Source organism: Pristiophorus japonicus, chromosome 5 (genome assembly GCF_044704955.1).
Source record: "Pristiophorus japonicus isolate sPriJap1 chromosome 5, sPriJap1.hap1, whole genome shotgun sequence".
NCBI classification, from domain to species: domain Eukaryota; kingdom Metazoa; phylum Chordata; class Chondrichthyes; family Pristiophoridae; genus Pristiophorus; species Pristiophorus japonicus.
The window spans coordinates 38,931,303-38,955,910 of record NC_091981.1 but is presented as its reverse complement, the minus strand read 5'-3'; the positions used below and the strand labels follow the sequence as shown (position 1 = coordinate 38,955,910).

At 46.4% G+C, this 24,608-nt stretch overlaps 1 protein-coding gene across 1 annotated transcript in view; it reads left to right on the top strand.

Annotated features, from left to right (window-relative positions):
• LOC139264304 (collagen alpha-6(VI) chain-like) overlaps positions 1-24,608 on the top strand; it is a 266,694-nt gene that overhangs the window by 206,315 nt on the left and 35,771 nt on the right. Inside the window, exons 33-34 of the mRNA XM_070880548.1 lie at positions 15,905-15,986; positions 17,602-18,270. Coding sequence (XP_070736649.1) covers positions 15,905-15,986; positions 17,602-18,270 — 751 coding nt within the window. The remainder of the gene's footprint in view (positions 1-15,904; positions 15,987-17,601; positions 18,271-24,608) is intronic.

Genomic DNA, 24,608 nt, shown 5'->3' with positions numbered 1-24,608 from the left:
TTCTCCCCATTCAAATAATATTCCCTTTTACTGTTTTGTTTTCCAAGATGGATGAACTCACATTTTCCAACATTGTATTCCATCTGCCAAACCTTAGCCCATTCGCTTAACCTATCTAAATCTCTTTGCAGCCTCTCTGTGTCCTCTGCACAACCCGCTTTCCCACTAATCTTAGTGTCATCTGCAAATTTTGTTACACTACACTCTGTCTCCTCTTCCAGGTCATCTATATATATTGTAAACAGTTGTGGTCCCAGCACCGATCCCTGTGGCACACCACTAACCACCGATTTCCAACCCGAAAAGGATCCATTTATTCCGACTCTCTGCTTTCTGTTAGCCAGCCAGTTCTCGATCCATGCTAATACATTTCCTCTGACTCCGCGTACCTTTATCTTCTGCAGTAACCTTTTGTGTGGCACCTTATCGAGTGCCTTTTGGAAATCTAAATACATCACATCCATCGGTACACCTCTATCCACCATGCTCGTTATATCCTCAAAGAATTCCAGTAAATTAGTTAAACATGATTTCCCCTTCATGAATCCATGTTGCGTCTGCTTGATTGCACTATTCCTATCTAGATGTCCCGCTATTTCTTCCTTAATGATAGTTTCAAGCATTCTCCCCATGTTAAACTAACCGGCCTATAGTTACCTGCCTTTTGTCTGCTCCCTTTTTTAAACAGAGGCGTTACATTAGATGCTTTCCAATCCGCTGGTACCTCCCCAGAGTCCAGAGAATTTTGGTAGATTTTAACGAATGCATCTGCTGTAACTTCCGCCATCTCTTTTAATACCCTGGGATGCATTTCATCAGGACCAGGGGACTTGTCTACCTTGAGATCCATTAGCCTGTCCAGCACTACCCCCCTAATGATAGTGATTGTCACCATGGGAAACTCAGACATCACTAACGCATGACAAGTATGGTAATATATTGGTTCCAATGTATTTATATTTTTATTATTATTATTATATAGCAGCAAATAAAATATGGAGATTACAGAAGATGCTTGGGGTTATTTTATTTTCGGAGTGACTATCCCGACGCATGCGCAGAAGTGAGAGTTAGGACAAATGGTCTCCAACTCCGCCCACCCCCAACACAATTTACACTAACCCTTTTCTGTACATGCATTGGAACTGGCCCCGAACACTACGTTGCCTGCTGAGCCACCGGTCACCGAGCCCCAAGCTCCCCGCTGGGCCTACTCTACATTTTATTTTGTAAATGCGCACAGGATGGAACAGCTCAGGCGCATGGCTAAATATATTTTAGATAAGCGCCTGATGCATTGGTCTTATTTGCTGCACTGGTGTTTGTCTATATAAATGTAAGTTGCTGTTGTGGAACTGCATCTTCATGGTCAGAATCTGCTTCTTTCTCTGGAATTGATTTAGAATTGGTCTCTTCCCATAGTTAAGTTATTTATATAGCAAAATGGAACATGCATCTGACAACTATGATCTTTGAGACCTTGGGGGATCTGCACTAGCAGTGGTCCCTGATCTATCCAAACCAAACATCTGGAGGGCTGTTTCAGGATGACACTGGTGCACTCAAAATAATGATGGTAATTGCATAGGCCACCCTGTATTTGACAATGACTACCACAAAAATGTCATTATTCAAGACTGGAGAAGGTAGCTTTTATCTCCAAAAAGCCATTCTTCCAGTTCTTCACCTTATATTAAACCTGGCACAAAAGTTAGTGAAAAATGAAAGCCTTGTGGCTGATGCCTAATAAGCAGCATAGATTTGCATAATTCAGTGCTGGTGTTTGTAGAATAACTGCACATTAATGGAGTAGAATTCCTCTTTGTTCCACATGGACCTTTCTACTGGTTAATCCTTGCCACTGGATAAAGACCTAGCTCTGTCAAGCCTGTGTGGTGGCTGATGTGCAACGGTCACACACGTTAAAAAAATTAATGCACAGGCATCTTCCACCCCCTCAACTGGAGTTCAGGACTGGAACATATGTGAACTCTCGTGGAAGCAAGTCATCCTCGTTCAAGGGACCGCCTGTGATGATGATGACTTGTGCCCGATAATCCATATCATTAGCTCTCCTTGTGTGTCTTGCAATACAGACTTGGAGATACTGCTAAATATTTAAATTAGTTGATCTCTTATCAGAGGGCTAGGTTAGCTTTAGCCCTGCAGCTATAGCCAATGTCCAATGCATAACCATGCCAGGCCTGCATTACTAATCCCTCTGCATAAATTCTGTGAAACTACAACAATTCTCTTCTAATGTGTTAGCTGTGGCTCAGTGATAGCACTCTCGCCTCTGTCAGAAGGTTATAGATTCAAGTCCCACTCCAGAGACTTAAGCACAAAATCTAAGCTGACACTCCAGTGCAGTAATGAGAGAGAGCTGCATTGCCGAAGTGCCATCTTTTGGATGCGATATTAAACCAAGGCCCTGTCTGACTTCCCTGGTGGATGTAAAAGATCCCATGGCACTATTTTGAAGAAGAGCAGGGGAGCCTTCCTCAATGTCCTGGTCAACATTTATCCCTCGACCAACATCACTAGAAACAGATTATTTGGTCATTTATCACATTGCTGTTTGTGTGAACTTGCCGTGTGCAAATTGGCTGCCGCATTTCCTACATTAAACAGTGATAAATGACCAAATAATCTGTTTCTAGTGATGTTGGTCGAGGGATAAATGTTGACTAGGACATTGAGGAAGGCTCCCCTGCTCTTCTTCAAAATAGTGTCATGGGATCTTTTACATCCACCAGGGAAGACAGACAGGACCTTAGTTTAATATCGCATCCAAAAGATAGCACTTCGGCAATGCAGCTCTCCCTCTGTACTGCACTGGAGTGTCAGCTTAGATTTTGTGCTTAAGTCTCTGGAGTGGGACTTGAATTGGCTGTAAAGCACTTTGGAATATCCTGAGGTCATGAAAGGTGCTATATAAATGCAAGTTGTTTCTTCTTTAATGGTTGGGAACCTGCCTCAGCTCTAACACCAGATTCGTATGGTGGAATCAGTACATCATACATACGATGATTAAGATTAGAATTTTGTGGAGACCTTCTTAACAAGCAGTGATATGGGAATTAGTGAGCATAACAGGGCTAATGCAGAGTAGAAGGCCAAAAAGCATCGCAAACTCAGAAGTGCTGCATTAATTTCAGTACAGGTGGAAATGGGTCCAATTCCAGCATCCCCATAATACTGGCCAGCAGTGCTTACTGGCTGCTAGCATATCTCTTTACTCTAACAGGTTGTTATCCGTGCAGCATGGGTTTATGCTTTGGGGGGTGGGAAATGCACCCACGATTAGGACCAGGGGGGAACTTAAGCTTAAACTTAAACTTAAATGGTGGTGGGGAAAGAGATTGGGAGAGACAAGGTGTAGGATGGCATTGGACGGCCACGAGTAAAGATGTTCAGTGGAACGCCCTAGGGAACTTCCATCTTGGGCGCCATCTTGGTAACTTGAGAGGGTTATCAACCTGGGCCCACCTAACGGACCTCTCTGCAGCACTAAGAACCTCCTGGACCTCTCTACTGTCCCTGGAACTCGCTTCTTCTCCAGATTCCGAAGATTTGGAAAAAATTCACCCAGGTCTGAATCTGTTCTCCCTCTCCCGATCCGGCGGTATCCTTCCCCGGAGTCCTTTTGGCCAGCTCAGAGCCAGCCTCGGTGGCGTCCTTACAGTCCTTTTGGCCAGCTCGGAGCCGGCCTCGGCAGCGACCCCGGAGTCCTCTTGGCTGGCGGCCCAACTTGCGGAGGCAGAGCTACTATCAGGCACATGGCGCGGGTAATGGCGGCGGCCACTCTGACTTCTCTCACGAACCTTTGAGAAGCTAAAATGAAGCAGGGCCCCAGCATCCCTCATCACACCTCAGATCTCCCACCACCTCTCCTGAAGGTGTTGCTCAGTGCTGAGCTTACGGCTCACATCCCAATATAAGCAAATAGGCCCATACAGTAGAGCCTGGTCTCCAGTTGTCTCGGATCCCTTTGCCACTGGACCAAGATCTTGCTCTGCTAAGCCCGTGTGGTAGCCCGTGAGCAACAGCCACCTCATGTTAAAAGAACTCATCTTTCACCATCCAAAATGAAGTTCAGAACCTGGAACGTCAGGACCCTCCTGGACAACCCCAACAACGACAGACTGGAACGTCGCACTGCTATTGTTGCCCGGGAGCTCAGATGCTTCGACGTTGACATCGCTGCCCTGAGTGAGACCTGGCGGGCAGCGGAAAGCCAGCTCAAAGAATAAGATGGTGGTTACACCTTCTTCTGAAAAGGCAAACCAGAAAAAGAACGCCATCTCCAGGGGGTTGGCTTCGCCATCAAGAATGAGCTGTGGGCCATCTCAGAGACTCCCCTGCATGATAAGCGAATGTCTCATGACTGTCCGGCTCACCCTGGCCCAGAGCCAGTGCGCCACAGTCATCAGCGCGTATGCCCCAACATTCGACGCAACAGATGAGACCAAAAAGGAATTTTACTCCAGCCTCGAACAATCCATGTCGTGAGTCCCTATGGACGACAAGCTAATCCTCCTTGGCAATTTCAACACCAGAGTTGATGAGGACAGATCTCTGGGGAGGCGTGATCAGCAGAGAGTGGGTAGGGAAAACCAACTCCAGCAGTACCCTGCTCCTGACAAAATGCCTAAAAACATGACCTTGTCATCACTAACACCTTGTTCCGTCAGAGGGACAAATACAAGGCATCATGGCAACACCTTCGTTCCAAACACTGGCATCTGCTTGACTACATTATCGTCCGAGTGAGGGACCACAATGACGTGCACATCACCCATGCCATGACAGGAGCCGACGACTGCTGGACGAACCACTGTCTAATCCATTCCGTTATTATCAATATAACCCCAAAACAGCGATGGCAACAGAAACAATGCCGCAGGAAAATCAACGCTGGGGCACTCAAAGAGCCAGTTAAGAAAGCTCTATACAGCCAGCACCTCACTGCCAACCTGGTGACCCTCGATGATCCCGAGATGCAGAGTGCCTACAGCGTCTGGTTTGCCCTCAAGGCCTCTATAACCAGCGCCTGTGAAGAGGCGCTCGGTCACTCAACCAGGAAACACCAAGGCTGGTTTGACGAGAATGACTAGGAGATCCAGGAACTAATAAGTCGCAAGCGCAAGGCATTTCTGAACCTAAAGCAGCAACCTAATTCAAGAGCAGCAAAGCAGCTTTACAGGCGGCTGAAGACCTCGATCCAACTAAAAAAACCCCGATTGGAGAAAGCACAGGAAATCCAGTAGCTGGCCGACAACCATGACATGCAAGGTTTCTTCCACGCAGTCAAGTCCACCTACAGCCCAAGCACCCAAGGTCCCACCCCAATGCTGGCCAAGAATGGAGAGGCACTCATTAAGGACACCGAGGCAGTCAGGGCCCGCTGGAAGGAGCACTTCGAAGATATTCTTAACCGAAACTCTGCTTTCGACATGAGTGTTCTCGAATCCATCCCGCAGCATGCTACCCGCCATAATCTCAGCAAAGCTCCAGCCCTGCGTGAGGTAGAAAAGGCCATCCATCAGCTCAAGAAGAACAAGGCACCAGGAGCAGATGGAATCCCCACCGAGGCACTATAGTATGACAGAGAAGCACTATTGGCACGAATACATGACCTCATCTCTCATCTGAAAGGAGGAGAGAATGCCAGGAGATCTCAGAGATGCCGTAATCGTGACCATCTTCAAAAAAGGGGACAAATCTGACTGCGGTAACTACAGAGCAATTTCCCTGCTGTTGGCCACTCGGAAAGTCAGTGCAAGAATCCTCCTCAATCGTCTTCTCCCCATGGCTGAGGAGCTCCTCCCAGAGTAGCAATGCGGATTCCGCCCACTAAGGGGTACAACGGACATGATCTTCACCGCGCAACAACTACAAGAGAAATGCAGGGAACAGCATCAACCCTTGTACATGGCCACGTTTGACCTCACAAAGGCCTTTGACACTGTCAACTGTGAGGGACTATGGAGCATCCTCCTCCGTTTCGGCTTCCCCCAAAAGTTTGTCACCATCCTCCACGTGCTCCATGATGACATGCAAGCCATGATCCTGACCAACGGATCCATCACAGACCCAATCCGCATCCAGACCGGGGTCACGCAGGGCTGCGTCATCGCTCCAACGCCCTTCTCGATCTTCCTTGCTGCAATGCTTCATCTCACTCGCAACAAGCTCCCCACTGGACTGGAACTAAACTATAGAACCAATGGAACCTGTTCAAGCTCCGCCGTCTCCAGGCTAGAACCAAGGTTGTCCCATCCTCTGTCATCGAACTACAGTACACGGACGACGCTTGCGTCTGCGCCCATTCAGCGGCCGAACTCCAAGCCATTGTCAACACCTTCACTGAGGCGTACAAAAGCATGGGCCTTACACTAAACATCCGTAAGACAAAGGTCCACCACTAATCTGACCCCACCACACAGCACTGCCCCCCAGTCATCAAAATCCACGGCGTGGCCTTGGACAACATGGACCATTTTCCTTACCTCGGGAGCCTATCAGAAAGGGCAGACATCGATGACGAGGTCCAACACTGCCTCCAGTGTACCAGAGCGGCCTTCGGTCTCCTGAGAAAGAGAGTGTTTCAAGACCAGGACCTCAAATCTGGCACCAATCTTATGGTCTACAGGGCCGTAGTGATACCCGCCTTCCTATATGGCTCAGAGATGTGAACCATATACAACAGACATCTCAAAGTGCTGGAGAAGTACCACCAACGCTGCCTCCGCAAGATCCTGCAAATCCACTGGGAAGATAGATGCACCAACGTCCGTGTTCTCGCTCAGGCCAACATCCCCAGCATCAAAGCACTGACCATGCTCGACCAGCTCCGTTGGGCGGGCCACCTTGTTTACATACCCGACATGAGACTCCCTAAGCAAGCGCTCCACTCAGAACTCCTACACAGCAAGCGAACCCCAGGTGAGCAGAGGAAACGTTTCAAGTACACCCTCAAAGCCTCATTGATAAAGTGCAACATCCCCTCCAGCACCTGGGAATTCCTGGCCCAAGACTGCCAAAAATGGAGAAAGAGCATCCGGGAGGGCGCTGAGCACCTCGAGTCTCATCGCTGAGAGCATACAGAAATCAAGCGCAGGCAGCGGAAGGAACGTGCGGAAAATCAGACTCCCCACCAACCCTTTCCTTCAACCACTGTCTTCCCCACCTGTGACAGAGACTGTAATTTCCGCATTGGATTGTACTGCCACCTGAGAACTCACTTTTAGATTGGAAGCAAGTCTTCCTTGATTTTGAGGGACTGCCTATGATGATTACTCTGATATTTTTTTTTCTATGCATTAATGATGTGTGGGCATCGCTGGCAAAGCCAGTGTTTATTGCTCATCCCTAAGTGCCCTCGAGAAGGTGGTGGTGAGCCGTCTTCTAGATCTGCTGCAGTCCGTGTGGTGAAGGTACTCTCATACCTCTCATACTCATGAAGGTAAAATGATGGAATCAATTATTAAGGATGTCATAGCAGCGCATTTGGAAAGAGGTGACATGATAGGTCCAAGTCAGCATGGATTGGTGAAAGGGAAATCATGCTTGATAAATCTTCTGGAATTTTTTGAGGATGTTTCCAGTAGAGTAGACAAGGGAGAACCAGTTGATGTGGTGTATTTGGACTTTCAGAAGGCTTTCGACAAGGTCCCACACAAGAGATTAATGTGCAAAGTTAAAGCACATGGGATTGGGGGTAGTGTGCTGACGTCGATTGAGAACTGGTTGGCAGACAGGAAGCAAAGAGTAGGAGTAAATGGATACTTTTCAGAATGGCAGGCAGTGACTAGTGGGGTACTGCAGGGTTCTGTGCTGGGGCCCCAGCTGTTTACATTGTACATTAATGATTTAGACGAGGGGATTAAATGTAGTATCCCCAAATTTGCGGATGACACTAAGTTGGGTGGCAGTGTGAGCTGCGAGGAGGATGCTATGAGGCTGCAGAGTGACTTGGATAGGTTAGGTGAGTGGGCAAATGCATGGCAAATGAAGTATAATGTGGATAAATGTGAGGTTATCCACTTTGGTGGTAAAAACAGAGAGACAGACTATTATCTGAATGGTGACAGATTAGGAAAAGGGGAGGTGCAACGAGACCCGGGTATCATGGTACATCAGTCATTGAAGGTTGGCATGCAGGTACAGCAGGCGGTTAAGAAAGCAATGGTATATTGGCCTTCATAGCGAGGGGATTTGAGTACAGGGGCAGGGAGGTGTTACTACAGTTGTACAGGGCCTTGGTGAGGCCACACCTAGAGTATTGTGTACAGTTTTGGTCTCCTAACTTGAGGAAGGACATTCTTGCTATTGAGGGAGTGCAGCGAAGGTTCACCAGACTGATTCCTGGGATGGCAGGTCTGACATATCAAGAAAGACTGGATCAACTGGGCTTGTATTCACTGGAGTTCAGAAGAATGAGAGGGGATCTCATAGAAACGTTTAAAATTCTGACGGGTTTAGACAGGTTAGATGCAGGAAGAATGTTCCCAATGTTGTGGAAGTCCAGAACCAGGGGTCACAGTCTAAGAATAAGGGGTAAGCCATTTAGGATCGAGATGAGGTGAACCTGTGGAATTCTCTACCACAAAGTGGTTGAGGCCAATTCACTAAATGTATTCAAAAAGGAGTTAGATGTAATCCTTACTACTAGGGGGATCAAGGGGTATGGCGAGAAAGTAGGAATGGGGTACTGAAGTTGCATGTTCAGCCATGAACTCATTGAATGGCGGTGCAGGCTCAAAGGGCCGAATCGCCGACTCCTGCACCTATTTTCCATGTTTCTATAGTGCTATTAGGGAGGGAGTCCCAGGATTTTAACTCAGTGACGATGAAGGAACAGCAATATATTTCCAAGTCAGGATGGTGTGTAACTTAGAGGGGAACTTTCAGGTGGTGATGTTCCCATCCACCTGCTGACCTAGTCCTTCTAGGTGGTAGAGGTCTTGGGTTTGGGAGGTGCTGCCAAAGATGCCTTAGCAAGTTGCTGCAGTGCATCTTGTAAATGGTACACACTGCAGCCATGGTGCACCGGTGGTGCAGGGAGTGAATGTTTAAGATGTCCATCAAGCAGGCTGCTTTGTCCTGGATGGTGTTGAACATCTTGCGTGTTGTTGGAGCTGCACTCATCCAGGCAAGTGGAGAGTATTCCATCACACTCCTAACTTGTGTCTTGTCGGTGGTGGAAAGGCTTTGGGGAGTCATGAGGTGAGACACTCGCTGCAGAATCCCCATCTGCTCTTGTTGCCACAGTATTTATGTGGCTGGTCCAGTTATGTTTCTGGTCAATGGTAACCCCCAGGATGTTGATGGTGGGGGATTTGGCGATGGTAATACTGTTGAATGTCAAGGGGCGGCAGTTAGATGCTCTCTTGTTGGAGATACTCATTGCCTGGCACTTGTGTGGTACGAATGTTACTTGCCACTTATCAGCCCAAGCCTGAATGTTGTCCCGGTCTTGCTGCATGTGGGCATGGACTTCGTTATTATCTGAGGAGTTGCAAATGGAACTGAACATTGTGCAATCATCAGCTAACATCCCCACTTCTGACCTTATGATGGAAAGAAGGTCATTGATGAAGCAGCTGAAAATGGTTGGGCCTAGGACACTGCCCTGAAGAACTCCTGCAGCGATATCCTGGGGCTGAGATGATTGACTTCTAACAACCACAACCATCTTCCTTTGTGCTAGGTATGCCTCCCGCCAGTGGAGAGTTAACCCGATTGACATTGACTTCAATTTTGCTATGGATCCTTGATCCCACACTCGGTCAAATGCTGCCTTGATGTCACGGGCAGTCACTCTCACCTCACCTCCTAGAATTCAGTTCTTTTGTCCATGTTTGGACCAAGGCTATAATGAGGTCTGGAGCCGAGTAGTCCTGGCAGAACACAAACTGAGCAATCAGTTATTGGTGAATAAGTGCTGCTTGATAGCACTGTCGATGACACCTTCCACAACTTTGCTGATGATTGAGAGTAGGCTGATGGAGCAGTAATTGGCCGGATTGGATTTGTCCTGCTTTTTGTGGATAGGACATACCTGAGCAGTTTTCCACATTGTCAGCTAGATGCCAGTATTGTAGCTGTATCCAAGTTGTTATTTCTTAAATTGTTTGTAGTAATTTGAATTTTTATATTAACAATACTTCACCTGTTTTATCTTTGTGTACTTCACTCTTACTTTGGTGTCAAATAATTTTCCTCTGTGAACTCATCTTTGATAACATTAATGCCTTGGTTACAATTGAAAAGGAATCTAACACTGACATGTTGCTCCACTAATATTACCTATAGTTATTTCTAAGCAAATATATCAGAGATTTTTATGTAAAAAATCAAAATTAAATCTCTGGTATTTCATCAGTTTGTCTCTGCCTTTCTCAAAAAAGGTTTCCCATATTAAAATGTTGTAATTTCAGTAGCTTTCAGTAATATTTCTTTTGGGATCATTATGGTTTGATACTTCATGGCCTCGATATTCACGGGGTAGGGGTGACAGGAAGGATGCGCGGAAGCCTGCTGAAGGGCGACAAACCCGGAAAGGCCGTGGACGTGGAGGAGAGGAAGGCTATCGTCGGGGATCGGGAGGGAGACTATCGGCAGTGTTAAGTCCTGACTCTAATGTACTGACTTACACGAGACACATACTGAAGTCAAGGTCACTCGGGATCTGCACCTTTAATTCCAGCTCTCCAGTGCTGCACTTGCCTGAGACCTCCCTTTATATACCTGTCTGGGACAGGTATGGAGTGTCTCCTGCAAGTGCACCCCTGGTGGTAAGGTATGCTTATTGTTACAGGTCATATCCAGTTACAGTCATGTATAGCATGGTAAGATGCAGTTGCATACAGTAATGTGAGATACATAACATCACCCTCCCCCAAGGTCTTATTGCCTTTATAGATTCAGTCTTTCAGGTGGTCTGTGCTCTCGTGTGGAGCGTCCTGGTTGTGGTTCAGTTGTTTGCCTTGGTGCCTGTTTTTCGTTCAGTGTGATTGCTGGTATCTCGCCTGGGCTGTCTGTTGAGACTGCCCTTTCCTCAGGTTGTTCCACCTGTCTGTCCACCAGGTGTGATGCGAGTTCCACATTGTAGTCTGCCTCTGGTTCTTCAGTGTTATCAGTGAATCTACTTTTCACTTGGTCTACATGCCTCTGGCAGGTTTGGTCATTTTCCATTTGTACAACCAGTAGCCTGTTTCCCTCTTTGTCTGTTACTGTCCTTGCAAGCCATTTGGGACCCCGGCCATAGTTTAGCACAAACACTTTGTCCCCTATCTCATTCCACCTCCCCCTCAAATTTCGGTCATGGTACTCAGTTAGCTTTTGACGCTTAGCCTCAACAATTTCATGCATGTCTGGGAGGATTAATGAGAGCCTGGTCTTTAAGGTTTGTTTCATCAATAGTTGCGCGGGGGGAACCCCTGTCAATGAATGCGGACGAGATCTGTATGCCAGTAGCAGTCGCGACAGGCGGCTCTGCAGCGTGGGACCTTGGATTCTGAGCATGCCTTGTTTAATGATCTGCACTGCTCGCTCCGCCTGGCCATTGAAGGCCGGCTTGAAAGGTGCCGTCTTAACGTGATTTATACCGTGGTCAACTATAAAATCGTGAAATTCTGCGCTGGTGAAGCACGGACTATTATCACTGACCAATATGTCAGGAATGCCATGTGTTGCAAACATGGTTCTAAGGCTCTCCACAGTGGTGGAGGTGGTGCTCGAGTTTAAAATGGTGCAATCGATCTATTTTGAAAATGCATCAACGACTACGAGGAACATTTTGCCAATGAATGGGCCCGCATAGACTACATGCACCCGCGACCACGGTTTGGTGGCCCAGGGCCAGGGGCTTAAGGGGGCCTCCCTGGGGGCATTACTGAGTTGGGCACAAATGGTGCACAGACGGACGCAGAGCTCCAAATCCGCATCAATGCCAGGCCACCAGACATGAGATCTGGCTATGGCCTTCATAAGAACGATCCCCGGGTGCTCGCGATGGAGCTCCCGGACAAACGCCTTCCTGCCTCGTAAGGGCATAACTCGGCTGCCCCACATCAGGCAGTCTGCCTGCAGTGAGAGTTCATGCATGTGCCTATGGAAGGGTTTGACCTCCTCGGGGCAGGCATCGCGAGCCTCTGCCCAGTCACCGGTTAAAAGGCATCTTTTAACTAGAGATAACGTGGGGTCGATGGTCGTCCAGGCTCTGATTTGGCGAGCCGTCATGGGCGAACCTGTGGATTCAAAGGCATTGATTGCCATGGCCATCTCACAGTCCTGTTCATCGGACCCTTCTGTGGTCGCGAGGGGTAGCCTGCTAAGCGCGTCGGCACAGTTGTCTGTGCCTGGTCTGTGCCTTATCGTGTAAGCCGCCAGCATGAATGCCCACCACTGAATGCGCGCCGAGGCGTTGGCGTTGATTGCCTTGCACTCGGATAGTAGGGACGTGAGGGGTTTGTGGTCAGTTTCTAACGCAAACTTGGCCCCGAAAAGGTATTGGTGCATCTTTTTGACACCGTACACACACGCGAGCGCCTCCTTCTCAACCATACCGTACCCGCGCTCCACCCGCGAAAGTGACCTGGAGGCATAAGCAATGGGCTGCAATTTACCTGCATCATTCATGTGCTGTAAAATGCACCCGACCCCGTACGCTGAAGCATCACACGTAAGGACTAACTTTTTAAACTGGGTCAAAAAATGCTAAAACACTCTTGGAACATAGAAGGTTGCGTGCCTTAATGAAGGCACGTTCTTGGGCATCCCCCCAAAACCAATCGCACCCCTTTCTGAGTAGCACGTGGAGAGGCTCCAGCAGCGTGCTCAAGTTCTGCATAAAGCTCCCAAAGTAATTGAGTAGCCCGAGAAAGGCGCGCAGTTCCGAGACATTCCGGGGCCTGGGTGCCAGGCGAATCGCTTCGGTTTTGGATTCGGTTGGGCGGATTCCATCAGCGGCAATCCTTCTGCCCAAAAATTCAACCTCAGGCGTGAGAAACAGATACTTGGATTTCTTAACTCTTTGGCCTACCCGATCCAATCGACTTAGTATTTCCTCAAGATTGCGGAGATGAGAGTCGGTGTCCCTGCCTGTGATGAGTATGTCATCTTGAAACACAACCGTCCCCAGAATGGACTTGAGCAGATTTTCCATGTTGCGCTGAAATATAGCAGCTTCCAACCTGATGCCGAATGGGCATCGATTGTACACAAAAAGGCCTCAATGTGTGTTGATGGTGGTGAGTAGCTTAGACTCTTCAGTCAGTTCTTGCATCATATACGCAGATGTGAGGTCAAGTTTCGAGAAAAGTTTTACTCCAGCCAACGTGGCAAATAGGTCCTCCGCTCTGGGCAGCGGGTATTGGTCCTGTAGGGAGACTCTGTTTATGGTAGACTTGTAATCCCCACAGATTCGCACGGATCCATCAGGCTTCATGACGGGGACGATGGGGCTTGCCCAGTCGCTGAATTCCACGGGAGAAATTATGCCTTCCCGCAGAAGCCGGTCCAGTTCATTTTCAATCTTTTCCCTCATCACATAAGGCACAGCTCTAGCCTTGTGATGGACCGGTCTGGCATTCTGTGTGATGTAGATTCTAACTTTAGCCCCTTTGAAGGTGCCCACACCTGGCTGAGAGAGATGTTCAAAACGGCTTCGAACTGTTGAGCAGGAGGTCTGTTCCTCTGATGACATGGCCTGACCATCATCCCATTTCCAATTAAGTTCTGCTAGCCAGCTTCTCCCCAAAAGGGCAATCCACAGGGAAAGTCGGCTCACCATCCCTTTGTATGTGACTGAGAGCATGGCGCTGCCAAGGACTGGGATGATTTCTTTAGTATAGGTTCTTAGATGGAGTCGATCTTTGTGAGTTTTGGTCTGTTGCTTTTGTGCTGCCACAGCTGTTCAAATTGTTGAACGCTCATGAGGGATTGACTGGCCCCCGTGTCCAGTTCCATGTTGACGGGTATCCCGTTGAGTAGAACCCACCCTCATCATAATTGGAGGCGTCTTGGTGTAAGAACAGTGGACATTGATTGTGTTAACCCGCTGTACCTCGGTGTCCCGTGCACTGTTCCAACTGTTTTCTGGTCTGCTTTCCGACCCTTCCAATTTGTATACCAGCCGAGCTGCTGTTTTTCTGCACATGCGAGCCAGATGCCCTGTGTAGTTGCAGTTTCTGCAAACGGCATGCTGAAATCGACACACCCTGGTTGAGTGCCTTCCCCCACATCTCCAACACAGACCGGATCCATTGTTTCCGAAGGATGAGCTGCGTCTGGCTGATCACCCTTGAGCTTCTCTCAATCTATTGTTGATTGCTCGCATTGTGGGTTGATGAGGTGTGATCGGCCGTTCATGTGGCCCTTGATTTTGATGGTTTCTGGCGCCATTGTCTGCTGTTGAAGGCCTGCTCTCCTGCCTTTGTCTGTGTGTGGGGGCAGCGGTTTGTTTCACAATGTGAACCCCTTGTTCCGATGCCTCGTTGGTTGTCGTACCCGAAGTATAGATCAGCCTCTCTTCTTCGCCTACCAAGAACGTTTGTGCGACCAGTGCTGCTGCCTCTAGAGTCAAGTTCTTAGTCTCTATAAGCTTTCGGAATATGCCTACGTGGCCTATTCCTTCAATAAAAAAGTCTCTCAGTACTACTCTCCTTAGTTCATCGGGGAACTCACATGAACTAGCCAGCCTGCGAAGTTCCGCCACAAAGTCGGGTATGCTTTGGCCCACACAGCGTCTGTTGTTGTAGAACCTGTGTCTGGCCATGTGTAGGCTGCTCGCTGGCTTCAGGTGGTCTCTCACCAGTGTGCTCAACTCCTCAAACGACTTGCTTGCTGGTTTCTCAGGTGCCAGCAGGTCTTTCATTAAAGCGTATGTTTTCGAGCCACAACTGGTCAAGAGATGGGCTCTTCTCTTGTCTGCCTTATCGTCGCCCAGCCAGTCTTTGGTCACAAAGTTTTGCTGGAGCCTTTCTATAAAGTCATCCCAATTGTCTCCAGCATTGTATTTCACATCTGAGCTGTTGGTAGCCATTCTGTGGATTCTGTGATCCCGTAACTCATCACCACTGTTCAGTCCTGACTCTAATGTACTGACTTACACGAGACACATGCTGAAGTCAAGGTCACTCAGGACCTGCACCTTTAATTTCAGCTCTCCAGTGCTGCACTTGCCTGAGACCTCCCTTTATATACCACAGTGGGACAAGTATGGAGTGTCTCCTGCAAGTGCACCCCTGGTGGTAAGGTATGCTTATTGTTACAGGTCATATCCAGTTACAGTCATGTATAGCATGGTAAGATACAGTTGTATACAGTAATGTGAGATACATGACGGGCAGGGATTGGGAAAGGGAAGAAGCGCTGCTGACAATCGAGAGGCGGGTAGCCTAGAGGTTGGGAGGCCCAAGGGTTCCTTGTGAGGCCCAGAGATGTACTCCTGCTCTTCCGGGTCCACAAGAAAACCTAAGATAAAACTTTTCAACTTAATGTCTGGGCTTCTTCTGGCCAAGCATCCGGCTACTGACAGGTTTACGGATGCTGTTCCCCTGCTCAGGCCTCAGGTTGAAATTGCAGATTGAGTCCTGATTACATCATCGGACATGATCTGCATATTTAAAGTCGGACCCCTTTCTGCGGGTGTCCTGTTCGCCTGCTCAAAAGAGTAGGTTAATATTGGGACACGATGGGACAACAGTGGTATTAAAAGGGGTAAATGACTCACCTTACTTTAACCTCTCTCCTCCCCGCACACAGCTTCTGCCAGGCGAGGGCAGTAAAATCAGGGCCCATGTTTCTGTTATGAATTATATTATTACATTTACAAATCTTGGAGCTTTTTTAATTGTTTCTAAATTTGTTTTTTTTTTACATTCTTTTTCACAAGGATGCAGTGGCTGTGTTGCCAAGACAGCAGCAAAAGTCCCAAGAACTGTTACGCCAAGTCTATTTATGTACACTGTGCTTTGGTATGATTTTAAATTATCAAACCCAAGTCTATAACAGATTCAGAAATCTTGCGTCTGCGTACAGTTCCTGCCCACAAAACCTTAATTCCTGTTGTCACTGTTTTGTCACATTTTTTGTCACCTTTTTCCATTATGAAGTCATATGTCTACATTTATAATGCTAACTACAGGCAACTCTCGATTATCCATACACAGATCTGATGGAGAACCCGCTGCACACGTGAATACCAGCTGACGTAATGAGGGTTGTCACTTCGTCCCCAGTCAGGAACAGATGAGAAACAAAACATATACTGCAATCGGTTCTGCTTTCTTGCAGGGAGGTTAAATCATTGGGTGGGATCCTTGGGATAGATGAAGTTCCGATACACATGATAGTGTCTCGTGTACAACTGCACCTGATGAACATTTCACTGTTTTTCTAATCTCAGCACCGGGTAACAAGCTGATCCCAACTGCAACAGAAAGCAACGCAAAGCTCCTGTCCAAACTACTCATTTTTGGTCTTTAATGTGCTCTTACACACGACCATTAAACTCACCCCACACACAATCCTGCACTGACCACTTTCTGCGCCGTCCGCTGTTTGCACAAAAGCGCTGACATCAGTGAGTAACTGCAGCCCTGGGTGTAATGAATTATTTATTGAATGTTCCCACTCCAAAGAGTTTAAAAATATCCGCTTCCAACACAATAGGGTTCACAGTGTCCTTGCCCACGGTTTTACCTTTCTCTCCACGTGAAAGACCGCTGATCAAATTTGGGACCCAAACATTCTCGCCAAGTACGTGCACTCGCCCTAGCGGCAAAATCATTTCCCCGAGGGACCCGGATAATCGAGAGTTGCCTGTATCTATATAAACGTGTTATGCTATATTTATACCCTCTAACCAATGCTGGCACTATAGCACCTCAGTTTTGTGTCTCCCAGCAACTCCGCCTGTAATTAAGAGAAATTCTTATGCTGCAACCAACTTCTGTGCTTCCTAAATTGCAATATAATTTGCTATTTAATTATAGTACAAAATCAAAGTATATAGCATTCAGGACAGAATGTATGACTATATAATAGGGACTGCATTATGTCTGTGCATCATCATCCAATTACCCTAGCCTCTAACCCTGTTTCACCTGCAGACTACATTTGGTCCTGACTCTATGTGCCATGAGAAATCAACTAGTATATTGTTAAAAATCCTGTGTATGTGCATGCTTCCTGTCCACCTACCTGCTGTCGTCATTTTTGGTCATGCTTTTCTGTCAATGTTATACTACAAAACTGCCTATTAAAATATTTAGAATGGAAATCGTATGTGTTAACAATTGCCTTTAACAATGTAGGTACAGCTCTGGCCAGTATGTTGTTTTGTGGAATTAATTTCTTTAGTCTTTCTCCCAACTCTGGAAACATATTTTTTAGCAAAAAATTCTATTTTTCAATTGACTGCTATATGTTGTGTCATATATAAAATTGTTTTGTTTAAACTTTGATTTTTGTGCATAACAACCCTAAATTAACTGCAAAATAAAACACACACACATCTAAGAACATTGATCTAACATGCAAACATTTTGTTCAGCAAAAAATAAACTAAGAACTTCTCATCTTTTACAGATAAATGTAAACCAGATGACCAGTGTCGAAGAGCCACCTCCCCGCTTCTTCTTCCAGTAAACCTGGACCTAGCTTTTGTTGTTGATGACTTACAGCAAATGGAAACTACGCAATCCGAAACAATTCAGCACTTCTTAAACTCAATGCTTAACCAGTTTTTAAGTTCCACAGAACCAAAGGCCTCTGATCTTCATCCCAGGGTGGCTCTTGTACAACACACATCAAGTTACACACCGAGATATGGGAAAGATCCATTTAACATGGAGTTTGGAATTTTAGATTACACTGCAAAAACACTGAAGAAGAGACACATACAAGACTCGTTCAGTCAGCCGGAGAGCTCCTCTGGCATTGGCAGTACCATTGAATGGAGCTTGAAGAATTTCTTCTTAAATGCTACGAAGCAGAAGAATTACAAGGTTATCTTTACAATATTTTCAGGGGAAACAAGTATTGATGAGAAGAAATTACTGGAAATATCACAAGCAGCCAAATGTAAAGGTTTCACAATATTTGCATTGGTCCTTGGAGAGGTAGCTAATGTCACCGTCCTGGAAGAGTTTGTCAGTGTTCCTATTGATCAACATTTAGTTCATCTGGACAGAGCCCTGGAGGTTGAAATGGAATATGCACAAAAGTTTGCAATAGCTTTTCTGAAAAACTTGGCAAGTAAGTGCAGTAACAACCTAATGAAAAGTTTACAGATAAAACTCTAACTGGATATTGTAGGAAGAGTTGATCATTCATATGATGAACACCAATACAATAGCTTATCCAGTACTGTTTCTTTCTAATTTAAATGAATTGGTACCTATCTATCTGTATTGGTATTTATTATATATTGAATTTGATATGTGGAGCATATATTTCATTGACATCTCATCTTAATTACTTGCAGTACCGGTTATTCCTTTAGCCGATGCTGTGATCGGCAGTTTTCATACTGAGTGACACATAGGGCTAGAAATTGCATAGCGCGACACAATTCAATCAGATGCAAACTTCCAGTTTAGTGCTCTAAGAAAGAAGTGGAATGCTAAGTCAAGCGCTACCACTTCTCTTGGAGCACTAAACAGAGCAAGAGAGGTGATAGCGGCAGAGCACTGCACAATGTCCCGTGTAATGCTGCCGGAATCACAGGCTCCTTCCCTCCCTTAAAGGGAAGGGCCAATGCTGAGGTTGTTTCAAGCTAAGGCTTCAACTGGTCAGTGAGGGCACCTGTAATCAGCCCTAAGCACTCCAACAGAGTGGCATGGGAAAAATTCAAAATGCAGCACAGTGGGGTGCAAATAAAATTTTGGCCTACTTGGCCACCAATGCCTTTAATTATCGCTCCCCAAGCGGCCAACCGAGCTCACAAGGCCTCCTGCAGCTGCCATTGTTGATGCCCGGTGATGCTGCAGGAGGTGGAAGCGAATCTAAGATCCGGAGCGATAATTGGGTGCTGCACAACGGATGACGTCACGATGTTCGGGATGAAGGAGATCGAGGTGGTAAGGTTTACCGCCAGCGCCAACTCGTCAGGGATGTTCGCTGCGCCCAGTTGGTATGCCGTTAACATCCTGTTATCGCCCCCCCGGAGGCGCTAACAGAAGGCGCAAAAGGAAGCCAATTTCTCCCCGATAATATCTGCTCTGGTATACTATATTACCCTGGGATTGCGCAATCTGGCCACTGGGTTCCTATAAACTCAAAGTACTTTTTCAGATGCCATAAATTTCTAGTATTCAGTGTGCTGAATGAAACAAAAAATATATAATAACATTATTAAATTTATCCATTAGATTGTCCTTTGTGTCTTTTAAAGATTTTATTGAAGGCCTAAGCCTTTCCCAAAAGCTTGGACTTAATATTTTTGGCCAGAGCTCTGTGAGCTAAATTTAGATTGTGTGTTCTGAACAGCTGCAGTGATGCATCAGTTTAAGTCAGCTGCACTAGAGGGATATTTTTCCTTGACTATTAGCATGTCCCAGTAGCTTTCCAGAAGAGAAATTTCAAAAGCTTTTCTGAGGTAAAACTTACATTGAGTTTTTTTTTGGAAAAGAGAGAATGTGTGTGCTTGAGAAAATAAGAAAAATTGACAGTGTTCTGATAACATACCGGTTTTGACTTTAAACTTTAAAAACTATGTTAAACTGAGTGAGTAGGAGATTCAAGAGAAGCAGAGATTGGGGTCAGTGAGAAAGAAGAGATGTAAGAGAGCCTTCTTCATAGAATGTGAATTCAATTTTCAAATAAAAAAACTCCAGTTGAATATTAAAACCAACTAATTATCTGCAGCTGACCGTTAGAAAAGGTAAATGCTAACAACTGTATGCATGTGAGGCAGATTTTCCATTGATGGAAAGAAAAATTGAGCTGGGTATATAATGAGCATCTGATCTGCTACCTCCAGTTTTACACCACTGGCAAATGTGAAAATCTACCCCAGAGATTCATATGTCTAATAGCTATGCGACAGAGAGAACAGATGATGTAGAAAGTGATGTGTATGCAATAACTCAATAGACTTAATACTGTAAACTCCAAACAGGTACAAACCTGGCACTACTATATTCGAGCCCAAAGTGATTACATTACAAGATGGCTGGCCTTTTAAACCTGGGCCGCACACATGTGCGCATAACTCAATGACCTCCGACAGTAAACCCAAGCATACATACATGACAATATCCCTCTTTAAGATATTAATAATGGTCTATTTACAAATTGAGACGGTCCTGGGCTTTCTGCTCTCGAGTTGAACGTCTCAGTTCAACTCCAGCCTTGGGCGAGCGTTCTGAGTCTGTTATGACTGGGGGCTGGGTAGCCGATCTGATGGGAGTGGCAATGACCACGTCAGGCATTGAAAGTCCAGATTCATTGACCATGTCAGTGATTGAAAGTCCAGATTCATTGATGACAGCAGAGTCCTCTGATGACTGAGGGTAGGTTGGTTGGTCACTAATTGTGTCTTCCTCAGACTGATCCGGTTCATCCGTGTGCCGCAGCTTTATCTAATCGACATGATTCCTGCATGTCTGCCCATTCTTGAGCTTAACGATAAACACTCTGTTACCCTCCTTGGCCGTAACAGTACCGGCAATCCATTTGGGACCTTGACCATAATTCAGTACATACACAGGATCATTGACATATATACAGGATCATTGATAGAAATGCCGCGTGACACAGTAGCGCGATTAGGATACCCTTGCTGACTTTGATGTCTGTATTCGACACGATTATTCAAGTCAGGGTGGACAAGAGAGAGCCTGGTCTCGAGACCTCTCTTCACCAATAGTTTAGCAGGGGAGACCCCAGTAAACGTATGGGGTCTTGTCCTGTAACTAAGCAATATGCGTGACAAGCGAGTTTGCAGTGAACCTTGAGTTACACGTTTCATACTTTGCTTGATGGTTTGGACCGCACATTCTCCTTGTCCATTGGATGTGGATTTGAATGGTGCTGACCTCACATGTTTGATACCATTGAGTTTCATGAGCTCTTGAAACTCCATACTGTGAAGCAAGATCCATTGTCGCTTACAACGATGTCAGGCAGACCATGCGTAGCAAACATGACACGAAGGCTCTCAATGGTAGCTGTGGATGTGATGGATGACATGATTGTACACTCTATCCACCACAACTAAGAACATCTTTCCCAGGAAAGTCAATGTGGATCCTTGACCATGGTTTAGATGGCCATGACCACAGACTCAGCAGCGATTCCGCTGGTGCTTTACTAAGCTGAATGCAAGTGTTGCACTGATGCACACATGATTCCAGATCAGAATCTGTTCCAGGCCACCATACATGAGACCTGGCAATGGCTTTCATCATGACAATATCGGGATGAGTGCTATGTAGATCATGCACAAATTTCTCTCTGCCTTTCTTGGGCATAACAACACGATTACCCCACAGTATACAATCTGATTGAATGGATAGTTTGTCTTTGCGATGGATGTAAGGTTTGGTTTCCTCACACATTTGCTTGGGTATGGCAAACCAATCACCACTAAGGATACAACGTTTCACAACTGATAATATCGGTTCCTGGCTGATCCAGTTCTTAACTTGTTGGGTCGTGACAGGGGTTCCTTCACTTTCAAAAGCATCCATGACTAACAGTAGGTCTGCCGGTTGTGGGTGGCGTTTCCACCTCTGGTGTGGACAACGGCAGACGGCTCAATGAATCAGTACAATTCTCAGTGCCAGGTCTATGGCGAATTACATAATCATAGGCAGATAATGTCAGCGCCCACCTCTGGATGTGGGACGATGCATTGGTATTGATACCTTTGTTTTCCGAAAACAATGAAATGAGTGGCTTGTGATCTGTTTCCAGTTCAAACCGAAGATCAAACAGGTACTGATGCATTGTTTTAAAACCACACAGACAGGCTATCATGCTGTAGGCTCTTTCCGCCTTTGACAAACTTTTTGAAGCATATGCAACAGGTTGCAATTTGCCCAACTCATTAGCTTGTTGGAGTACGCAACCAACTCCATATGACAAAGAATCACAGGCCAATACTAGACGCTTACATGGATCATAATGTACCAGCAGCTTGTTAGAGCAAAGCAGATTAGTAGCTTTCTCGGAAGCTCTATCTTGAGACGCACCCCAAGCCCAGTTGTTGCCTTTTCTTAGCAGCATGTGCAGTGGCTCTAATAAGGTGCTCCAATCTAGGTAAGAAATTATCGAAGTAGTTGAATAGACCCTGAAACGAACGCAGCTCCGTCATATTCTGAGGCTTGGGTGCATTTTTGATGGCCTTGGTTTTCGAGTCCATAGGCCTGATACCGTCAGCAGCAATTTTCCTACCCAGGAATTCGACTTCCGGTGCCATGAAGACGCACTTCGAATGTTTCAGTCCGAGTCCCACTTTGTCCAGACGAGATAGAATCTCTTGCAGGTTGTTCAGATGTTTGTCGGAGTCACGACCTGTGCCCAGTATGTCATCTTGAAACACGACGGTTCTGGGGATAGACTTCAATAGACTCCATGTTCCTCTGAAATATGGCTGCAGCCGAGCGAATTCCAAAAGGGCACTTGTTGTAGATAAACAGTCCTTTGAGTGTTAATGCACGTAAGTTTCTTTGACGTAGCGGCCAGTTCCTGTGTCACGTAGTCCAACGTCAGATCCAGTTTTGTGAACGACTTCCCCCCCCCGGCTAGCGTTGCAAACAGGTCATCAGCATTCGGTAACGAGTATTGATCCGGTTTCAAAACTTGGTTGATCATAACCTTGTAGTCTCCACAAATCCTGACAGTGCCATCACTTTTCAACACAGGAACAATGGGGCTGGCCCATTCATTAAATTTGACCGGTGATATGATCCCTTCACGATGGAGTCTGTCCAGTTCAATTTCGGCCTTCTCCCTCGTCATGTACAGAATTGCCCGAGCTTTATGATGGGCGGGTCTTGCATCCGAGTCCACGTGGATCTGCACCTTGGCTCCCGTGAAATTGCCGATGCCTGGTTCAAACAGCGAGGGGAACTTGCTCAGCACTTGAGCACATGGAGTATCCTCCGACGACGACAACGCTTTGATCTCGTTCCAGTTCCATTTGATTTTTTCTAACCAGTTCCTGCCGAACAGCATTGGACCATTTGCCTGGAACAATTCATAATGGTAAATCGTGAACCGCACCATCATACGACACCTTGATTACTGCACTGCCAATCACCGTTATGAGTTCTTTAGTGTACGTACGCAACTTGGCATTGACTGGACTCAGCTTAGGCCTCACAGCCTTAGTATCGCACAGCCTGTCGAATGTCCTCTGGCTCATTGTTAATTGACTCGCACCCGTGTCTAATTCCATCGATACCGGCAAACCATTAAGTTTTACATTAATCATTATCGGTTGGCTCTTTGTTAGGAACGAATACAGTCCATACACTTCCTCCTCTGGTATCTTGGATCACATATCCGGATCCGTGCTAGACTGGTCATCATCCTCCATGTGGTGTGTCGCAGCACGCTTGCTCAGTTGCGGACACATGTGCTGGAGATGCCCCACTCTCGAACAGCCTTTACAAATATACTGTTTGAACCAACACTGATGATGCCGATGATTTCCCCACAACGCCAACACGGTGATATCAGATTCATTTCCGTTGGCGGACTTAGAGCAGCCACAGGTTTTGTGTATGCAGTTGGGTAGGCCCTGCCATATGCAGCTCTGCCAAACGACGATACTAGCTTGTTTACAGTACTTGCGGAGTTCTGATTTTTCAGTTATATCTGCTTTAAGCTTTTGTCCGTCATCATATATGATTGGGCAATCGTGATGGCCTTGATCAAATCCAGCATCTCTGCTGCCAGTAGCTTATGCAGGATCACCTCGTGGTTGAAGCCGATTACAAAGAAGTTCCGCAGCATGTCTGCCAATGCAGTTTCGAACTTACATGGTCCAGCTAGACGTTTTAGGTTGGCAATGAATTCTGTTACATCCTGGCCCTCAGAATAAACGTACGTTGAGATGATGATGTCTTCCTCTGGTTTGAGATGGTCACATACCAGAGCACACAATGTTTCATAGTCCTTGTCCATTGGACTTAAGGGCGAGAGAAGATTTGAGTCCATAGATTTTCGGACCGCAAACCGTGAGAAGGACTTCCCGGCGCCGAACTGCGTCTGCCTCTTTCTCCATTTTGTTGGCCACGAAGTACTGGTTCAAGCGCGCTACAAAGTCTGCCCAATCTTCTCCCTCCACGAATCGTTCCAGAATTCTAATTGTGCTCATTTTTACATGCGACGGTTCTTGTTACCTCATTGCCAAATGTTGTGTATGCAATAACTCAATAGACTGAATACTGTCAACTCCGAACAGGTACAAACATGGCTCTACTTTATTAGGGCCCAAAGTGATTCCATTACAAGATAGCTGGCCTTTTATACCTGGGCCGCACACATGTGCACACAGCCCAATGACCTCCACCAATGGCGCCACCTGGTGGCTAGTAAACCCAAGCACACATACATGACAGAAAGAAAGACATACAAGCATT